Genomic DNA, 16,473 nt, shown 5'->3' on the forward strand with positions numbered 1-16,473 from the left:
CGGGAATGCTTCGTTAAAGAGGAGTTTTTTAGCTCAAAATGTGATGCCCGGCCCCTGGGGGACTTCCTGTTAGGTTAAGCACATGGCACCAAGAGACTTGTTACATATGTCTACAATTTTTCGTCGCTCTAGCTGCTTCGTACAACTGGGAATGCTTCATTAATAAGATTTTTTTTCCTTTGCAAAAAGTGCATGCCACGACAACAGCGTGTGACGAAATAAAAAACTTTCAATAACTTTTCATTTTCAACATCTTAAGATGAATCACACCAAGTTTGAAGATGATCGGATAAACTCTGTAGGAGGAGTTTGTTAAAATATGACCCCTATGAAATGGCCAAAAAAATGGCAACACATTCCAAAGTAAATCAAAATGGCGGACGTCCTGTTAGGTTTAGCATATGGTTCAAAAAGAGTTTTTTGTACCTCGAGGTCTGTTATATACCTCTACAAATTTTGGTAACTCTATGTGAAACGTACAGCCGGGTATGCTTTGTTAAAGAGGAGTTTTTTAGCTCAAAATGTGATGCCCGGCCCCTGGGGGACTTCCTGTTGGGTTTAGCACAGGGCACCAAGAGACTTTTTTGTACATCTTGGGCTGTTACATATGTCTACAAATTTTCGTAGGTCTAGCTGCTTCGTACAAATGGGAATGCTTCTTTAAGGATATTTTTTTTCCTTTAAAAACAGTGCATGCCATGACAACAGTGTGCGACGAAATACAAAGCTTTCAATAACTTTTCATCTTCAACATCTTAAGATGAATCACACCAAGTTTGAAGATGATCGGATAAACACTGTAGGAGGAGTTCGTTAAAATAAGACCCCAATGAAATGGCCAAAAAAATGGCAACACGTTCCAAAATAAATCAAAATGGTGGACTTCCTGTTAGGTTTAGCATATGGTTCAAAAAGAGTTTTTTGTAGGTCATAGCCTGTTACATATGTGTACCAATTTTCGTAGCTCTAGATTAAACGTACAACCGGCAATGCTTCGTGAAGTAAGAATTTTTAAACTCTAAATTTGATGCGCCGCCACCGTCATATAGTATATCAAAAACTTGTCATTTTTCACAATGATGTTGTCCCAGGTGTTGAGATGGTACATCCCAAGTTTGAAGTCAATCGGGTTAACCGTGTAGGAGAAGCGGGCAAAAGTATGACCCCTGTAAATGTGCAAAAATGGGCCAAAATTGGACATTCAAATACTCATACCTCACTTCCTGTCTATTTTAGGGTACACATATCAAAGAGGTTTTTGTTCATCTGGATGTGCTACAGGTGCCACACAATTTTCGTAGCCATAGGACAATCGTAGCGGGACAGGGATCCGTTAAACCTATGTAGGTGGCGCTACAGAGCCATTTTTCTGTTATCATGTATGGCGACTTTAAAATATCAAATTTTTCGCCAGACCCGATCTGCGTGTAAAGTTTGGTGAGTTTTCGTTCATGTTTAGTGCCTCAAAAATGTGGTTGTTTGCGGAAAAGAATAATAACAAAGAAGAAGAAGAAGAATAATAACTAGAGCTGCGAGCAGCTATAAAGGGCCCTCGCAACCTGGGCCACGTTGGGGTACTTGCACGTCGGGGTACTGGCACGTTGGGGTACTGTCAAATAGGACAAGGACCATCTAAAATGTTTTTGACAAGCCTTGTGTGTGCAAAGTTTAATCAAAACGCAAAATATGGTGTGCAATTCCCAAAATAAATTCAAAATGGTGGACTTCCTTTTAGGTTTAGCATACGGCTACAGAATACCTTTTGTAGGTCTTAAGCTAATAGGTATGCCTCCCAGTTTTCACAAATCTTGGTCAAGTCATCTTTAGTTGTGTATCGCTTGAATCATACAATTGGAAATGCTCCATAAAAATGCATAGAGGGCGCTATTGAGCACAACGTTGGGTTACTTGCACGTCAGGGTACTGGCACGTTGGGGTACTGTTACATGGAACAAGGACCATTTAAAATGTTACTTTTTTCCATGCCTTGTCTGTGCAAAGTTTAATGAAAAAGGCCAAAAATGATGTATAATTCCCAAAATAAAATCAAAATAGCGGACTTCCTCTTTGGTTTGGCAAATGGCTACATAATACTTTTTTGTAGGTCTAGCATAATCATACAATCGGAAATGCTTCATAAAAATGTCTAGAGGGCGCTATTTATTGCAAATTGCACAATAAATCTCTGAAAAATTCATGTTCATGACAAGTCTGATGTGTTTGCAAAGTTTCATGAGTTTTCATGTGTATAAAAAAAAAAAAAAAGCAGCACTTGACAACTGTTACATGGAACAAGGACCATTTAAAATGTTAGTTTTTTCCATGCCTTGTCTGTGCAAAGTTGAATGAAAAAGGCCAAAAATGATGTATAATTCCCAAAATAAAATCAAAATAGCGGACTTCCTCTTTGGTTTGGCAAATGGCTACATAATACTTTTTTGTAGGTCTAGCATAATCATACAATCGGAAATGCTTCATAAAAATGTCTAGAGGGCGCTATTTATTGCAAATTGCACAATAAATCTCTGAAAATTCATGTTCATGACAAGTCTGATGTGTTTGCAAAGTTTCATGAGTTTTCATGTGTATAAAAAAAAAAAAAAAACAGCACTTGACAAACAATGCATTGCTATGGCAACAGCGTGTTACAAAATAAAAAACTTTCGATTACTTTGCATCTTAAACATCTTAAGATGAAACACACCAAGTTTGAAGACAGTCGGATAAATTTTGTAGGAGGGGTTCGTTAAAATATGACCCCTGAAAAAGGCCACAAAAAATGGCAACAAATCCCATCATAAATCAAAATGGCAGACTTCCTGTTTGGTTTAGCACATAGTTCCAAGAGACTTTTTTGTACATCATGGGCTCTTATGTATGCCTGCAAATTATCATAGCGCTAGGTGAAACGTACAACCGGGAATGCTTCGTTAAAGAGGAGTTTTTTAGCTCAAAATGTGATGCCCGGCCCCTGGGGGACTTCCTGTTAGGTTAAGCACATGGCACCAAGAGACTTGTTACATATGTCTACAAGACAAGACAGTCGGATAAATTTTGTAGGAGGGGTTCGTTAAAATATGACCCCTGAAAGTTTTTCCTTGCCCGGTTGGAGGGTTAGATCAGGGGATGTCGCAACTTGTTTGTGGTTAAGTGCTACAGAAGTAAATGTGTCTTAACAACCTCATGATTGAATGTGTTTTCAATTCTCTAGGATGTGATTGGATTGTATCAATTAAATGTTCTTATAACTGATTCAGTGAGTAGTAAAAATAGTGTGTCAAGTATAATGACATGAAATATAAGGAATACAAAAAACAAAACAAGAACCCTCTAAATTACACATTTTGTTCCAGGCTTTATGTGCGTGCATAGTTTGAGTATACACCTAGGTTTAGGCCAGGAGTGTTCAAACCTTTTGCAAAGAGGGCCGGGTATGGTAAGGTGAGAATGTGTGGGGCCTAATCAACCATTTAGTTTAGCCTGACATAATTTTTTTACATGCATATGTAAATATATATATGTGGACAAATGTGTACATATGTCTACAAATTTTTGTAGCTCGAGCTGCTTCGTCCAACTGGGAACGCTGCATTAAGAAGGATTTTTTTTTCCTTTGCCAACAGTGCATGCCACGACAACAGCGTGCGACGAAATAAAAAGCTTTCAATAACTTTTCATCGTCAACATCTTAAGATGAATCACACCAAGTTTGAAGATGATCGGATAAACTCTGTAGGAGGAGTTCGTTAAAATAAGACCCCTATGAAATGGCCAAAAAAATGGCAACATGTTCCAAAGTAAATCAAAATGGCAGACTTCCTGTTAGGTTTAGCATATGGTTCAAAAAGAGTTTTTTGTACCTCGAGGGCTGTTACATATGTCTTCAAATTTTGGTCACTCTAGGTGAAACGTACAGCCGGAAATGCTTCATTAAGTAAAAATTTTGAAATGCAAAATTTGATGCCCTGCCTCTGGCGGACTTCCTGTTAGGTTTAGCATATGGCACCAACAGGCTTTTTTGTAGATCATAGTCTGTTACATATGTGTACCAATTTTCGTAGCTCTATATTAAACGTATAACTGGCAATACTTCAGATGAAACATGCCAAAGAATGAAGACAATCTGATAAGTTTTGTAGAAAATATGAGGCCTATAAAAGGCCCCCAAAAAATGGCTACAAATAGCAAAGTAAATCAAAATGCCGGACTTCCTGTTTGGCTTAGCATATGGTTCTAAAAGACTTTTTTGTACATCGTGGGCTCTTATGTATGCCTCCAAATTATCATAGCGCTAGGTGAAAGGTACAACCGGGAATGCTTCGTTAAAGAGGAGTTTTTTAGCTCAAAAAGTGATGCCCGGCCCTTGCGGGACTTCCTGTTGGGTTTAGCACAAAGCAGCAAGAGACTTTTTTTGTACATCGTGGGCTGTTACATATGTCTACAAATTTTCGTAGCTCTAGCTGCTTCGTACAACTGAGAATTCTTCATTAAGAAGATTTTTTTTCCTTTGCAAACAAGTGCATGCCACGACAACAGCGTGCAGCGAAATAAAAAGCTTTCAATAACTTTTCATCTTCAACATCTTAAGATGAATCACACCAAGTTTGAAGATGATCGGATAAACTCTGTAAGAGGAGTTCGTTAAAATAGGACCCCTATGAAATGGCCAAAAAAATGGGAACACGTTCCAAAGTAAATCAAAATGGTGGACTTTCTGTTAGGTTTAGCATATGGTTCAAAAAGAGTTTTTTGTACCTTGAGGGCTGTTACATATGTCTTTAAATTTTGGTAACTCTAGGTGAAACGTACAGAATGCTTCATTAAGTAAGAATTTTGAAACTCCAAATTTGATGCCCCGCCTCTGGCGGACTTCCTGTTGGGTTTAGCATATGGCACCAACAGACTTTTTTGTAGGTCATAGTCTGTTACATATGTGTACCAATTTTCGTAGCTCTAGGTTAAACATACAACCGGCAATACTACGTTTAGTAAGAGTTTTGAAACTCTAAATTTGATGCCCCACCGCCGTCATATAGTATGTCGAAAACTTTCGATTTTTTACCATGGTGTTGTCCCAGGTCTTGAGATGGTACATCCCAAGTTTGAAGTCAATTGGATTAACCGTGTAGGAGAAGCAGGCAAAAGTATGACCCCTGTAAATGTGCAAAAATTGGCCAAAATTGGACATTTAAATACTCATATCTCACTTCCTGTCTATTTTAGGGTACACACATCAAAGAGGTTTTTGTTCATCTGGATGTGCTACAGGTGCCACACAATTTTCATAGCCGTCGGACAATCGTAGCGGGCCAGGGATCTGTTTAACCTATGTAGGTGGCGCTATGGAGCCATTTTTCTGTTATCACCTATGGCGACTTTAAAATATCAAATTTTTCGCCAGGCCTGACGTGTGTGTAAAGTTTGGTGAGTTTTCGTTCACGTTTAGTGTCTCAAAAATGTGATTGTTTGCGGAAAAGAATAATAACAAATAAAAAGAAGAAGAATAATAAGAATTCCTTGAAAAACAATAGGGACCTCGCAGCGGTCGCTGCTCGGGCCCTAATAAGAAGAATTCCTACAAAAACAATAGGGCCTCGCAGCGGCACCGCCGCCGCCGCTGCTCGGGCCCTAATAAGAATTCCTTCAGGAACAATAGGGACCTCGCAGCGGTCGCTGCTCGGGCCCTAATTAGAATGTTAACCTTTCTGCTGGTTGCACAGGGGGAAAAAAGGGGAAAAAAGTAATTCAAGTGATGCACTCGAAACACAATGACATGATGACTAACCAATGATAATGTATCAAGAGTGCAGTTTCATTCTCATCCAGGTTCGTTTTAGTGCATATATTTAAAATGTCTATCTATAATTAGTTTTGTTAAACAATCTTAAATAACACATAAACACAAAAATGCGGTTGAATTTGATGGCATGCATGTATGTCTGCACTTTCCCATACGCACAAATTAGTACTCTATCAAAACGTTTGTATGTCCTGTGGTTCCGCACTAAAGCTCAGCAATCGTGTATTAGCGCTGCGTGAGTGTGTGTACCATCAAAAAAAACTGCATGGCGGACACATCTGGTTGTGTTTAGGCCCGGTCTGTGGTAGCAGACTACTGGAGACGAGGAGGAGACCTCTACTCTTCAATTTAGCTCCTTTTTCCCATGGAGCACCTCAGGCTGTTCAATTACTGGCTTGAGGTCCTCCAAATGGATGTACAGTACCAAGACAAAAATAAAAGTATACGTAACAAGATGTCGACAATGTCGTCTGTTTTGGGTATTGAGTGATATCTGATCATCTTTTGTGTTTTTGATATCGCTTCCTGTTCTCTGTTAGCATCCTGCAGCCCCTTCAATGTTTATGGACACGAATAGATCTAAGCGAGACACCCCCTGACTTATGCAAGAGCGGGGGGTTCATCTCAAAGGCGGCAAGGGTTGGGGAGACAAAGCCCCTTAGGAAACTAGGACAGACCTCCTTCAAGGCCGAACAGCGTCGTCATATACGCCCACCTACCACATGGGATGTTCAATATGATTATACAGTCGAGCTTGTTTAGTCGTGACCGAAGCGGTCACAAGATATTAAGATTTGCTGCCAGGAAAACCGGCGGCAGCTTTTCGATGAAGTCACACTGTCTCACGTGTGTTTGATGTTGAGGCGGCGTGCGAGGTGAGAAAGGTCTCAATTAAGGGGGCGGACAAGTTGAATGGAGGGCTTTTAATCCCAGCACTCATTGCTGAATTAAAAGAACCGACGGCATTTTGAGCGTGAAGTGCCTCGCTCGTATTTTTAAGTACAGGCTGATGAGGAAAATTACGCAGACAAGCCGATAGGCCTAAAATTATTTTATTAGTAAGTCTCCATTTAAGTATAACGAAGAATTGTTGGTTTCCTGTGACATACATCTAATTTTCCCTGTTTTAATTTCAGAGTGAAGAATTCCACATATACACCCAGTACTGCACCAATTACCCAAGGTAAGAATATGCTTTGTGTGAACCTAATACTGTATTCTGTATAATACAGTGTAACATCTAAAGTTCAATACAATACACATCGAACTCCATATTGTTTGCATATTGAAATTGTTTTCCCATTGATAACAACAGGATTTTTGTATTCATATTTTAACTGCCTTTCCAATGTAAATAATAATCAGGGATGTTTGATACCACTTTTCTCCAGACCGATAGTCGTGACACCGATATCAAGTACCGATACCAGTAACAGATCATTTTCAAGAAAGACCTATATATCCGAATGTATCATTTTTCCTTAAAATATAAATTGAAATTTGAGTGAAATTAAGAGCAATTTTGTATTCTTGTGACTTCTATTTTCTATTGGTAAAAAGATCACAGTATCAGCCTCCATCGTGTGTACCGATACCTTGCAATAAGGCTGGGTATCGGCCTGATACTAGTAGGGATGTAACAATATCCAAATGTCACGATACGATATTATCACGATATGAAGGTCACGATACGATCATTATGATATTGCGGGGAGGTTGGCGATACAAAAAAAGGTCACAATATTGTTTTGTTTAAAAAAAAAAAAAAAAAAAAAAAAGTGCAATATTGTGGTTTTGTACATTACAGCACTGAAAAATGTAAAAATATTATAAATCATATATAAAAAATAAATACAAAAAACAATCTGTATATATAGAGGCACTTGCTTGCTAATGCAACATTAAAGGGCCAAAACATGTCTTGTTAAAATGAAACTGCACTAAAAAATAACTAGCTACCGGAGGGTGCTTGAACTGCACAAATGGAAATTAACCCGACTTTTTGAGCAGATGTGCTGTTTTTAAACCTGCCACAATATATCGTCGCCACATCACGATATTAAAAGCAGCACATCTTTTCAAAAAGTCGGGTTGATTTCCATTTGTGCAGTTCTAGCACCCTCTGGTGGCTAGTTTTTTTATTTTTTTTTATTTTTTATTTTATTTTTTATTTTATTTTTTTTAGTGCAGTTTTATTTTAACAAGGCATGTTTTGGCCCTTTTATGTTGCATTAGATATCGTGACGTGATGACGACGATATATTGTGGCAGTTTTAATATCGCGATATCACAATATTGCCGATATTGTTACATCTCTAGATACTAGTCCCTAGTTTACCAAGCATATTCATATTTTTTTATTGATATTTTGACTGTAATTCATAATTGACAGACGATTGCCAGTATATAGCATAATAATTTATTGCAAATTATTTTGTGGACCCCTAAGCTACCGCTTGTGGATCCCTGGTGATCCGGGAGCCGCAGTTTGAGAAGCACGTCCTTGCTTTTCCTTGTGAGCTTGCGCTGTGTATTTGTTATCCTTTCTACTTATTATTCCGTTGTCATTGTCGCCCTGATCTCATCTCCACATTTCTTCCCAGCGTCTCATATAACTCCGCCGCATCGATGTGTTAGCTCCTCGCCAAATCGGAGTCAAATTGTCTGCTTGCAGTTGCGCCTCGGGGCGGCTCCGCCGCATTTTTTTTTATTCTCTCATTCACTGCTTCTTGACAGACTTATAGCGCACGTTGCTGACAGAAGGGGTATTATTGTTATCATCTTATCAGACCTGCTTCTTCTAATGTTTTATTCTTCTCTGGGTGGGTGGTCCTATGGGACACCTGTGTGATAGTTTAGTTTGAAACGTGAGGCTGACCAAGATACACTCCGAACACACCTGGCCCTCAGGTTGCAATTTTGTTTATGATAATACTCGCAAACAATCAACTGTCATTATGATGTTTCATTGTGCTGCTTCTGTCCTTTTTTTGGACGTGGGCCTTCCGCATGTCCACAACACAGCTGGTGACCCCGGTTTAGGTCACACAGGACAAGAACACACAGACGTATGGGAGACGGTCACTCTCGCTCGCGCGCGCACAGAACGGCTGCAGATGTATCGAGGTCATGCCGAGCTCCAAGGTCGGGTTTCCTTCGAGAACAATGTGGAGACTGTACGGAACAACGCTGGAATTTAGACATGCAGAAATGCTCGCACACAAACTGTTTGAGACCACTCGTGAGGGTCTTTCAGTTTTTAACCCTCATCAGGGCTTCATGTATCAGTTACATGTCAATAAACGCACACATCAGTGATTGGACATCTTTATTGGTTAGTCTACATGTCGATTGTTACAAGCAGCACTATCGTGATTAATTTGTTATATATATTTTTTTCCAAAGTTTTCAGACTTTTGTTAGCATAAAAGTGGGGGGGGGAAACGTGTTATACTAATAAAAATATGGCTGCATCTGCTTAGTCATTGAAACAGTAATTTTGTAATAATTCATAAAATTGAGTTAAATTTAAAAAGATGTACTGTAAAAAACGAGTGTGATATTGATTTGTGTTGAGGTCATATTTCTGCCACGAGGTGGCATAATTGCATTTGTAAGACATTGGTGACAGCTCAGTGCGTTTTTCTTTTTATGTTAAGAGCTGTCTAATCTTCAGCATGAAGTAACTTGTGAAGTCGTGCACGTTTTTTTTAAATTGTAAAATACAGCTTGACCATAATTTCCACAAATATATGATAATTAATTTTATAATTTTTCATGAATTAATACCTTTAAAAACTAATTTTGCTACTTGCTGTCGACTGAAGTTGACATCACCTGTTCTGAGGAAACGGGTAACGACCACTGGCTCACCTGTTTTCTGGGTTTGGTCAACAAACTGAGCCATGATTGGTCTTTGCCTATTTCCTCAGCTCAGGTGATGTCACATAACAGCGATGATATGTTGTTTTCAGTTTGTTTTAAGCACTTTCGCTTGTATTTTATTTTGGTACTATTTTCCTAATTTGTTTTTGTTATTACATTTTTAACTATATTATGACCTTGGTTCTGCCTCTTCCGTCAATCAATGTTTTGTATTTTGTCTTACAAATCTGATTTATTTGCACACGCAATTGCAATAACATTACAGTAGTGATAACAACAATTATGGTGCAGCATATTAGCCGTGATGCGTTCTCCACTCCTCGGGACATGCTGTCTCTGCTGTCAAATTACAGTCGAGTCCATAACAGCTGTGTTTTGACTCGGCAGGTCGGTGGCTGTGCTCACTGAGTGCATGAGGAACAAGGCGTTGTCCAAGTTTTTCCGCGAACGCCAAGAATCCCTGCGCCACTCCTTGCCCCTGGGCTCCTACCTGCTGAAGCCGGTGCAGAGGATCCTCAAGTACCATCTGCTGCTTCACGTATGTCCATGTGGCAGAAAATCAGCCATATTTCCTTCCAAACCACAAAAGCGGGGTTTCGGATTCTACCGCCAAATGTTGACATATGGTACTCGCTGTGAACGCTCCTGTGGGTGTATGCCGTGCTGTAAATAGACGAGGATGAAGCAAAATGGATGTTTTTATCCGTTTGAATGTGTTTTATTGGGCAAGCATACTGAAGGAGAAAAAAAATCATTCGCTCACTTTGGCAACATGCGCAATTTTGTGTGTTTGTAGGAGATAGCCAACCATATGGAGAAGGACACGGAGACGTATGAGGTCGTGCAGGAAGCCATAGACACCATGCAGAGAGTGGCTTGGCACATCAACGACATGAAGAGGAAGCACGAGCATGCTGTTAGGTTGCAGGTATAGTTAACAAACGTGGAGCCAGCACAGTCTGATTCAAGCCTTTTTTGTTTTGATTTGTTTTTTTGTTCTATTGACTGATGTGAGTTGAGGTTTGGATTGAGCCAGGGCTCTGATCCGGCCCACGTCTTACGCAAGTCACAGTTTTTCCACTGGGCTAATGACGGCCTTGCATAAGGAGGGCACATAAAAGGCCAGTTTGTTTCTTCTATCAGTTGGAAGCCAGAAGGGTCAAATGGATTCAGAAACTAAGGAATGTTTTGGGGGTATCATGTCAATTTTCTCTCATTTGTAGCACTTAGTCTATCCAAACTGGCGCACGCTGGATTTATAGTCCATCTATAACAGGGGTCTGCAACTTGCAGCTCTGGAGCCTCATGTGACTCTTTAGTACCTCTACTGTTGGTCCCTGTGGAGCTGTAAAACAAATGAGTAGAAATTCATATATTTTTTACATGTTTGTATTTTTTAGATAAAATATTCAAATGAATTGATTTAGATTTTTAAAAAATGAATAAAATATAGATTTATTTTTTAGGTAAAATATTCAAATGAATTAATGATTTAGATTTAAAAAAATAATAATAATAATTAAATATCCAAAAAATGTCAGTCCAAAATTGTCAGAAAAAGATAGGCGAAAGTTAGATCAAAAAGTTTTAAAACTTGCCTTTGGAATTGCCAAAAAAAAAGAGCCAGAAAATTGATTTTTAAAAAGGCAGAAAAGAAAACATTCAAAAAGTGACTAGAAATTGTGAAAATTATCATAATATGTATACAAAATTGACAAAAAACATCAGAAATTGTATTATTTATATATATTGTTTTGGAAGGCAGAAAAGAAAATGTTTAAAAAGTAACTAGAAACTGTCCAATATCAAAAGAAGAAATCCCAATTACCATAGAAAGTACACAAAATTTCCACCAAAAAGTCAGAAAATAGATTTAAGAAAAGGTAGGAAACATGTTCACAAACTATAGCCAAAAACAAAAGAAGAAATCCCAAAAATTACCATAAAATGTCCACAAAATTGCCAGAAATGTCATAAAATTTATGGCAAAAAAGGCAAGAATAAAAAGTGAAAAAGCCATAAAATGTCCAAAACGGAAGAAGAGGGGCAGAAAATTACCATGTGTCAATAAAATTGCCAAAAATGTAAAAAATTTGACAAAAAGGCAGAAATGTTAAAAAAAAAAATAAAAAATGCACTGAGATCTTAAATATCCCAGGTGACTTTAGACAAGCAACCATCATGTCCCGTCATTGCAGGAAATCCAAAGCTTGCTGACCAACTGGAAAGGTCCTGATCTGATCGGCTACGGCGAGCTGGTCCTCGAAGGAACGTTCCGTCTGCAGCGCGCCAAGAATGAGAGGACTCTCTTCCTGTTCGACAAGCTTCTGCTTATCACGAAAAAACGAGAAGAAACGTTCACGTACAAGGCTCACATCCTGGTCAGTCGCCGTCTCGTCATGTGACGCTTTATGATGACTTGGGTGGGTTGTTTAACCTGATGACTTCTTGCAGTGTTGCAACCTGATGCTTGTGGAAGTCATCCCTAAAGAGCCGTTGAGTTTCAGCGTGTTTCACTACAAGAATCCCAAACTACAACACACTGTCCAGGTACTATTATGTGCATAGTTTGCAGTAATGATTCTTAAACAAGCTAGAAATGTTAATCTATGTTGTGTAAGAAAGCAGATTTTATCCCAAACATCTCAGCTGTCTTTTTAAGCGCATGCATGCTATTATCTTCTCTGATGTTTGATGCTGCCTGCAGGCCAAGTCCCAGCAAGATAAGCGCATGTGGATCTTACACCTCAAGAGACTCATACTTGAAAATCACCCTGCCAAAATCCCTGCCAAGGTAACCCTATCCCACATCTTTCAAGACACCATAATCCAGTTTATCTCCAAGATACATTTCTATAAATTCTATTTTCTGCCATGGTTACAAGATTGAGATTTAGTGCCATCTAGTGTCCAAGATTATGGTTGTCTCACCTGTTTACACCCTTTCTAGGCCAAACAAGCCATCCTGGAAATGGATGCAATGCGTAAGTGCCAGGCAATATAGCTTCTCATTCCATATTCATTTGTTACGTGATATTTTATAAATTAATGTCCGATATCTGTTTTTTCCAGACCATCCTGGTTTTCACTACAGTCCTGACGGTGACAAGAAGGATTCCCCGCAGACCAAAGAAGGCCCCCATCCTCGCAGGGGACGCCGAAAAGGTGGGAATTTCTTTGCAAAACTTTTGCACGCACAAAAACAAAATCTCGATCATGAATTTGTCTCCTCAGAACCGTTATCAAAGTTACTGAAGAATGCCAAGCAGAATACAGCCAACAGCGACGGAGAAAAGGTGAGTCATAAAGAGAATTAAGAAACATGAGAAGCCACATACACACACGCAATTTTAATTTCCTTCACCCTAGCGAACAAGTCTGGGCGCAAGCCTGCTCTCTCCGGTGTCCCAGCTGGCTCTGGGCACAATAGGCCGCAGCCGAAGTCTCATCAACCAATCACAGGAGTCTTTGGACCCCGCTGACCACTACGACCACAGCGATAGAGAGGAAGGGGAGGAGCCACACCAACGAGATGCTGATGACGAAGACGATAGCGTCCTGGTAAGACTAAAATGCTAGAAAAAAGTTAGAGCTAGTGCTGTCACGATCAACTATTTTTAGAATCAATCAATTATTCAATCGACTAACCTGATTCATTTTAATTTTGCATTAAAGTGTATTACAAAAGCATTTTCCCCTGATTACTCTTTATTAACTAGTGATTGGTGTTTATTTCATACACAAGTATTCGTATAAGGTTTTTAAAAAAAAAAGGGGGGGGGGGGGGGTGATGTTGTACTATGTTACCTGTTCAGTTATTGTTTTCCAAAATAAAAACAGATGTTTGCTAATGTCTTATTTTGATTGAACACAGAAAATAATCTTCTTTTATGAAGGACTACAGAATTCAGTGAACAATTACTGCTGAAATCAGAGGATTTGGTCAATGTTAAATTAATAAATGGCTCCAAACGATTAAAATTAACTTATTCACTCCTAGCCATTTTCATTGAAGCAACCCCCTTAACTCCCTTTACTGTATGTTGACTAATTTTGCAAGGCCCACAGAATATTGTGTTCTATTGATATAAAAACATGGAGCCGACCAAGAGAAAGGTTAGTCTCTTCTTTCATCGGGAAAAAAAGGATGTTTATATATGTTTCCGTTTTGTAGAAATTAGTATTAGAATATAGCTAAGTTTCCTCATTATTTACACACCTGTTGAAAACACTGGAAAAAAAAAAAAACTGGTTGATCTCTTATACGCTGCTTCCATCTACGGGTCGTTTTTTTGTAATAACTACCAGTGCTTTAAGCGACCTCTTCAGGTCAGAGGGTGCATCAAACCCTTCTGTGTATGCTCTAGATAGCATTAAAATAAAACATTATAAAATATATATAAATACGTTTTTGAGACCATGACAATGTTTAAAATATAACGTGTTTATACTTTTTTGGAACAAATGAGTTAAAATAGTTGTTGATTAATTTGATACTCGATGACTAATTTTAACAGCTCTAATTAGAGCTATGGCTTTTTCTTGGATCTGATACTAAAGCTTATGACTTTGCCTTCAGGGTGGTGGAAAAAGACTGCGAGTCCCAGGCAAAAGCAGTCGGAAGAGGCTGAACCCTCAAGCGTCAGTGGACAGTATAGAACAGTGGAAAACCTTCAACATGAGCGCTTCAGATCTTCAGGTATGGGACTGTTCAAAATGATGAACTTGGCACCTCATCGGGATGCTTGTCTAAATCTTTCTATCCGTTGATTCAGAGAGCCAGAGAATCCTTTGTAAGAGACGGAAGTCGCCACCCACCACTCCGCAGGACCGCTCGGGTGACAGAGGAACCTCCAGAGTCCCCGATTCCATCCGTAGTCGTGACCGATAACGATTCCGTTCGAAACATCTGGGCAGACCACCGCGCTCGCAGGGCCATGTTCCCCACCAGGCAGCGAACCATGCACCCTGACGACGACGACGAAGACATCTACCAGATGTTTGTTCCCACCGAGCCGAGCGGACCAGAACCGGAGTCGGAGAGATCAGAGGCCCCCCCGTCTCCGAGGACCGCCCGGCCTTGCAGCTGGCATGTGGAGCAGCTCCCCTCCGTCCAGGTCGGACCTCCGTCCAGCGGCAGCAGGGTTCTGCGAAGGGCGAGCAGCGTAGGCGAGAATGTCACCGAGGCTCGGCAAAGTCCGGATGACGGCCAGGCCGGTCACAACTTGGAAGTGATTCATACAGAGTCCTCCAGCAATGACGTATCAGGATCCTCGTCAGCTGAGCAGCTGACGATGGATGATATCGAAAACGTGTACGACAACATCAGCTTCGAAGACCTCAAGAGAATGGGTCTGCTCAGAAGAGATTCGGATGAATGCCAGGCACGGAAAGAACCTTCTTCTGATTCACAGGGTTCTCAGAACCAAGAAGCTGGGGCACCAAATGTTCCAGATGTCATTAAAGTAGACAGTGGTTCCAGAGAGCACAACCAGTCCTCCACCCAGGAAGGAAGACCGGCTCAGACTCCTGATCTCAAGATAGTCGAGGAGAACATCTATGACACCATTTGTTTTCGGGATCCTCCAGCAGCAGATCCCCAGAGAGACATTCTAATAGCATCAGAGCAAGAATTAACTGGAAGCTTTAGCGAGTCTGTCTCACAGGAAAGCCTCCTGAATCCTAACCCGTGTTCTTCCGAGCCAGAGTACTCCTCATCATCTGCTTCGTTGGCCTCCCAACAGTCACAGAAAGGAGATAAAATGTCAGAGCACGTTGATGACCTCTGGAATGACTTGGAGAACTACATCAGGAACAATGAGAAGAAAGCGGACCGACTGCCTGCCGCCTTCCCAGTTAGTGCCGGCGAGTCAGCCAAGCAGGTGTCCTCAGTCCAAGGCAGTCCTACAAAAAAAACTCCTCGAACCAGTCATCCTGCTTCTAATCCTAAACATCCTCCTGTGCACTCATCGCAATCCTTCAACATCCCGGTCATCAACCTCCCTGACTTTCAAAGTGATGGAACCACTGAAAATGAAACTCCAGATCCTGTTCCCACTTCGCAACCCCTTCCAGTCATGCCAGAGCCCCAGCCAGGCACAGTGAAGAGCATGCGTAACCGACTGGCCCGCCTCAGCAGCGGTAGTTTCCGACTAGAGGACGACGACCTTGTGGAACTTCCTCCAAAAATCCCTCCGCAGCGAGACAATCCCATCAAGGATATCCATCATTTGTTCCCGGCAGGCCTGGACTCGTCACTAGCTTCTTCCTCGCTCCTGTTGGGCGAGTCTGTTGACTTTCCTTTGGAACTTATGGACAAAACCAAGAGTCGTGTCTTTTTGATGGCGCGGCAGTATAGCCAGAAGATCAAGAAAGCCAATCAGTTGCTGCGCATGAGGAGCATGGATCCTGGAGACTCTTGTAGTCGAGCAAGAGCTGACAGAAGGCAGAAAGACCTGGCGGCCATCTTGGAAGAAAAAAAGCAAGGGGGAGCGGCTATAGGTAACACAAATCATTTAATTGTCACAATTAGTGTCAAGGCAGAAGGATTTTATTTTTTTTTTAAATCACTGTTTGTGGGTTGGTTAGTACCAAAACTTGGATGGGAGTCGTGCAATGCCAAATCACCCAAAAATCAGAAACTTTTAACCAAGCAGACTTTGATATAAATGAAATTTTGTGTACTTCTTGTTAGTGATGGTATAACACTAAATCTCAAATTTTAGGTTAGTCTGACAAGGATTTTGGGAGCTACGATCCGTTAAATTTTGACACAAAAATAGCAGCAG

The 16,473-nt window shown here is 40.4% G+C and overlaps 1 protein-coding gene across 5 annotated transcripts in view; it reads left to right on the forward strand.

The window, feature by feature from the left end:
• LOC144010444 (pleckstrin homology domain-containing family G member 1) overlaps positions 1-16,473 on the forward strand; it is an 89,450-nt gene that overhangs the window by 70,166 nt on the left and 2,811 nt on the right. For all 5 annotated transcript variants that reach the window (XM_077510777.1, XM_077510774.1, XM_077510775.1 and 2 more), the window contains 12 exons: positions 6,937-6,983; positions 10,073-10,223; positions 10,482-10,613; positions 11,884-12,066; positions 12,140-12,235; positions 12,393-12,479; positions 12,636-12,669; positions 12,758-12,850; positions 12,920-12,981; positions 13,055-13,246; positions 14,265-14,384; positions 14,461-16,186. In XM_077510777.1, the coding sequence (XP_077366903.1) occupies positions 6,937-6,983; positions 10,073-10,223; positions 10,482-10,613; positions 11,884-12,066; positions 12,140-12,235; positions 12,393-12,479; positions 12,636-12,669; positions 12,758-12,850; positions 12,920-12,981; positions 13,055-13,246; positions 14,265-14,384; positions 14,461-16,186 (2,923 nt within the window). The remainder of the gene's footprint in view (positions 1-6,936; positions 6,984-10,072; positions 10,224-10,481; positions 10,614-11,883; positions 12,067-12,139; positions 12,236-12,392; positions 12,480-12,635; positions 12,670-12,757; positions 12,851-12,919; positions 12,982-13,054; positions 13,247-14,264; positions 14,385-14,460; positions 16,187-16,473) is intronic.

The sequence above is a fragment of the Festucalex cinctus genome, chromosome 21 (assembly GCF_051991245.1).
Source record: "Festucalex cinctus isolate MCC-2025b chromosome 21, RoL_Fcin_1.0, whole genome shotgun sequence".
Lineage (NCBI taxonomy): Eukaryota > Metazoa > Chordata > Actinopteri > Syngnathiformes > Syngnathidae > Festucalex > Festucalex cinctus.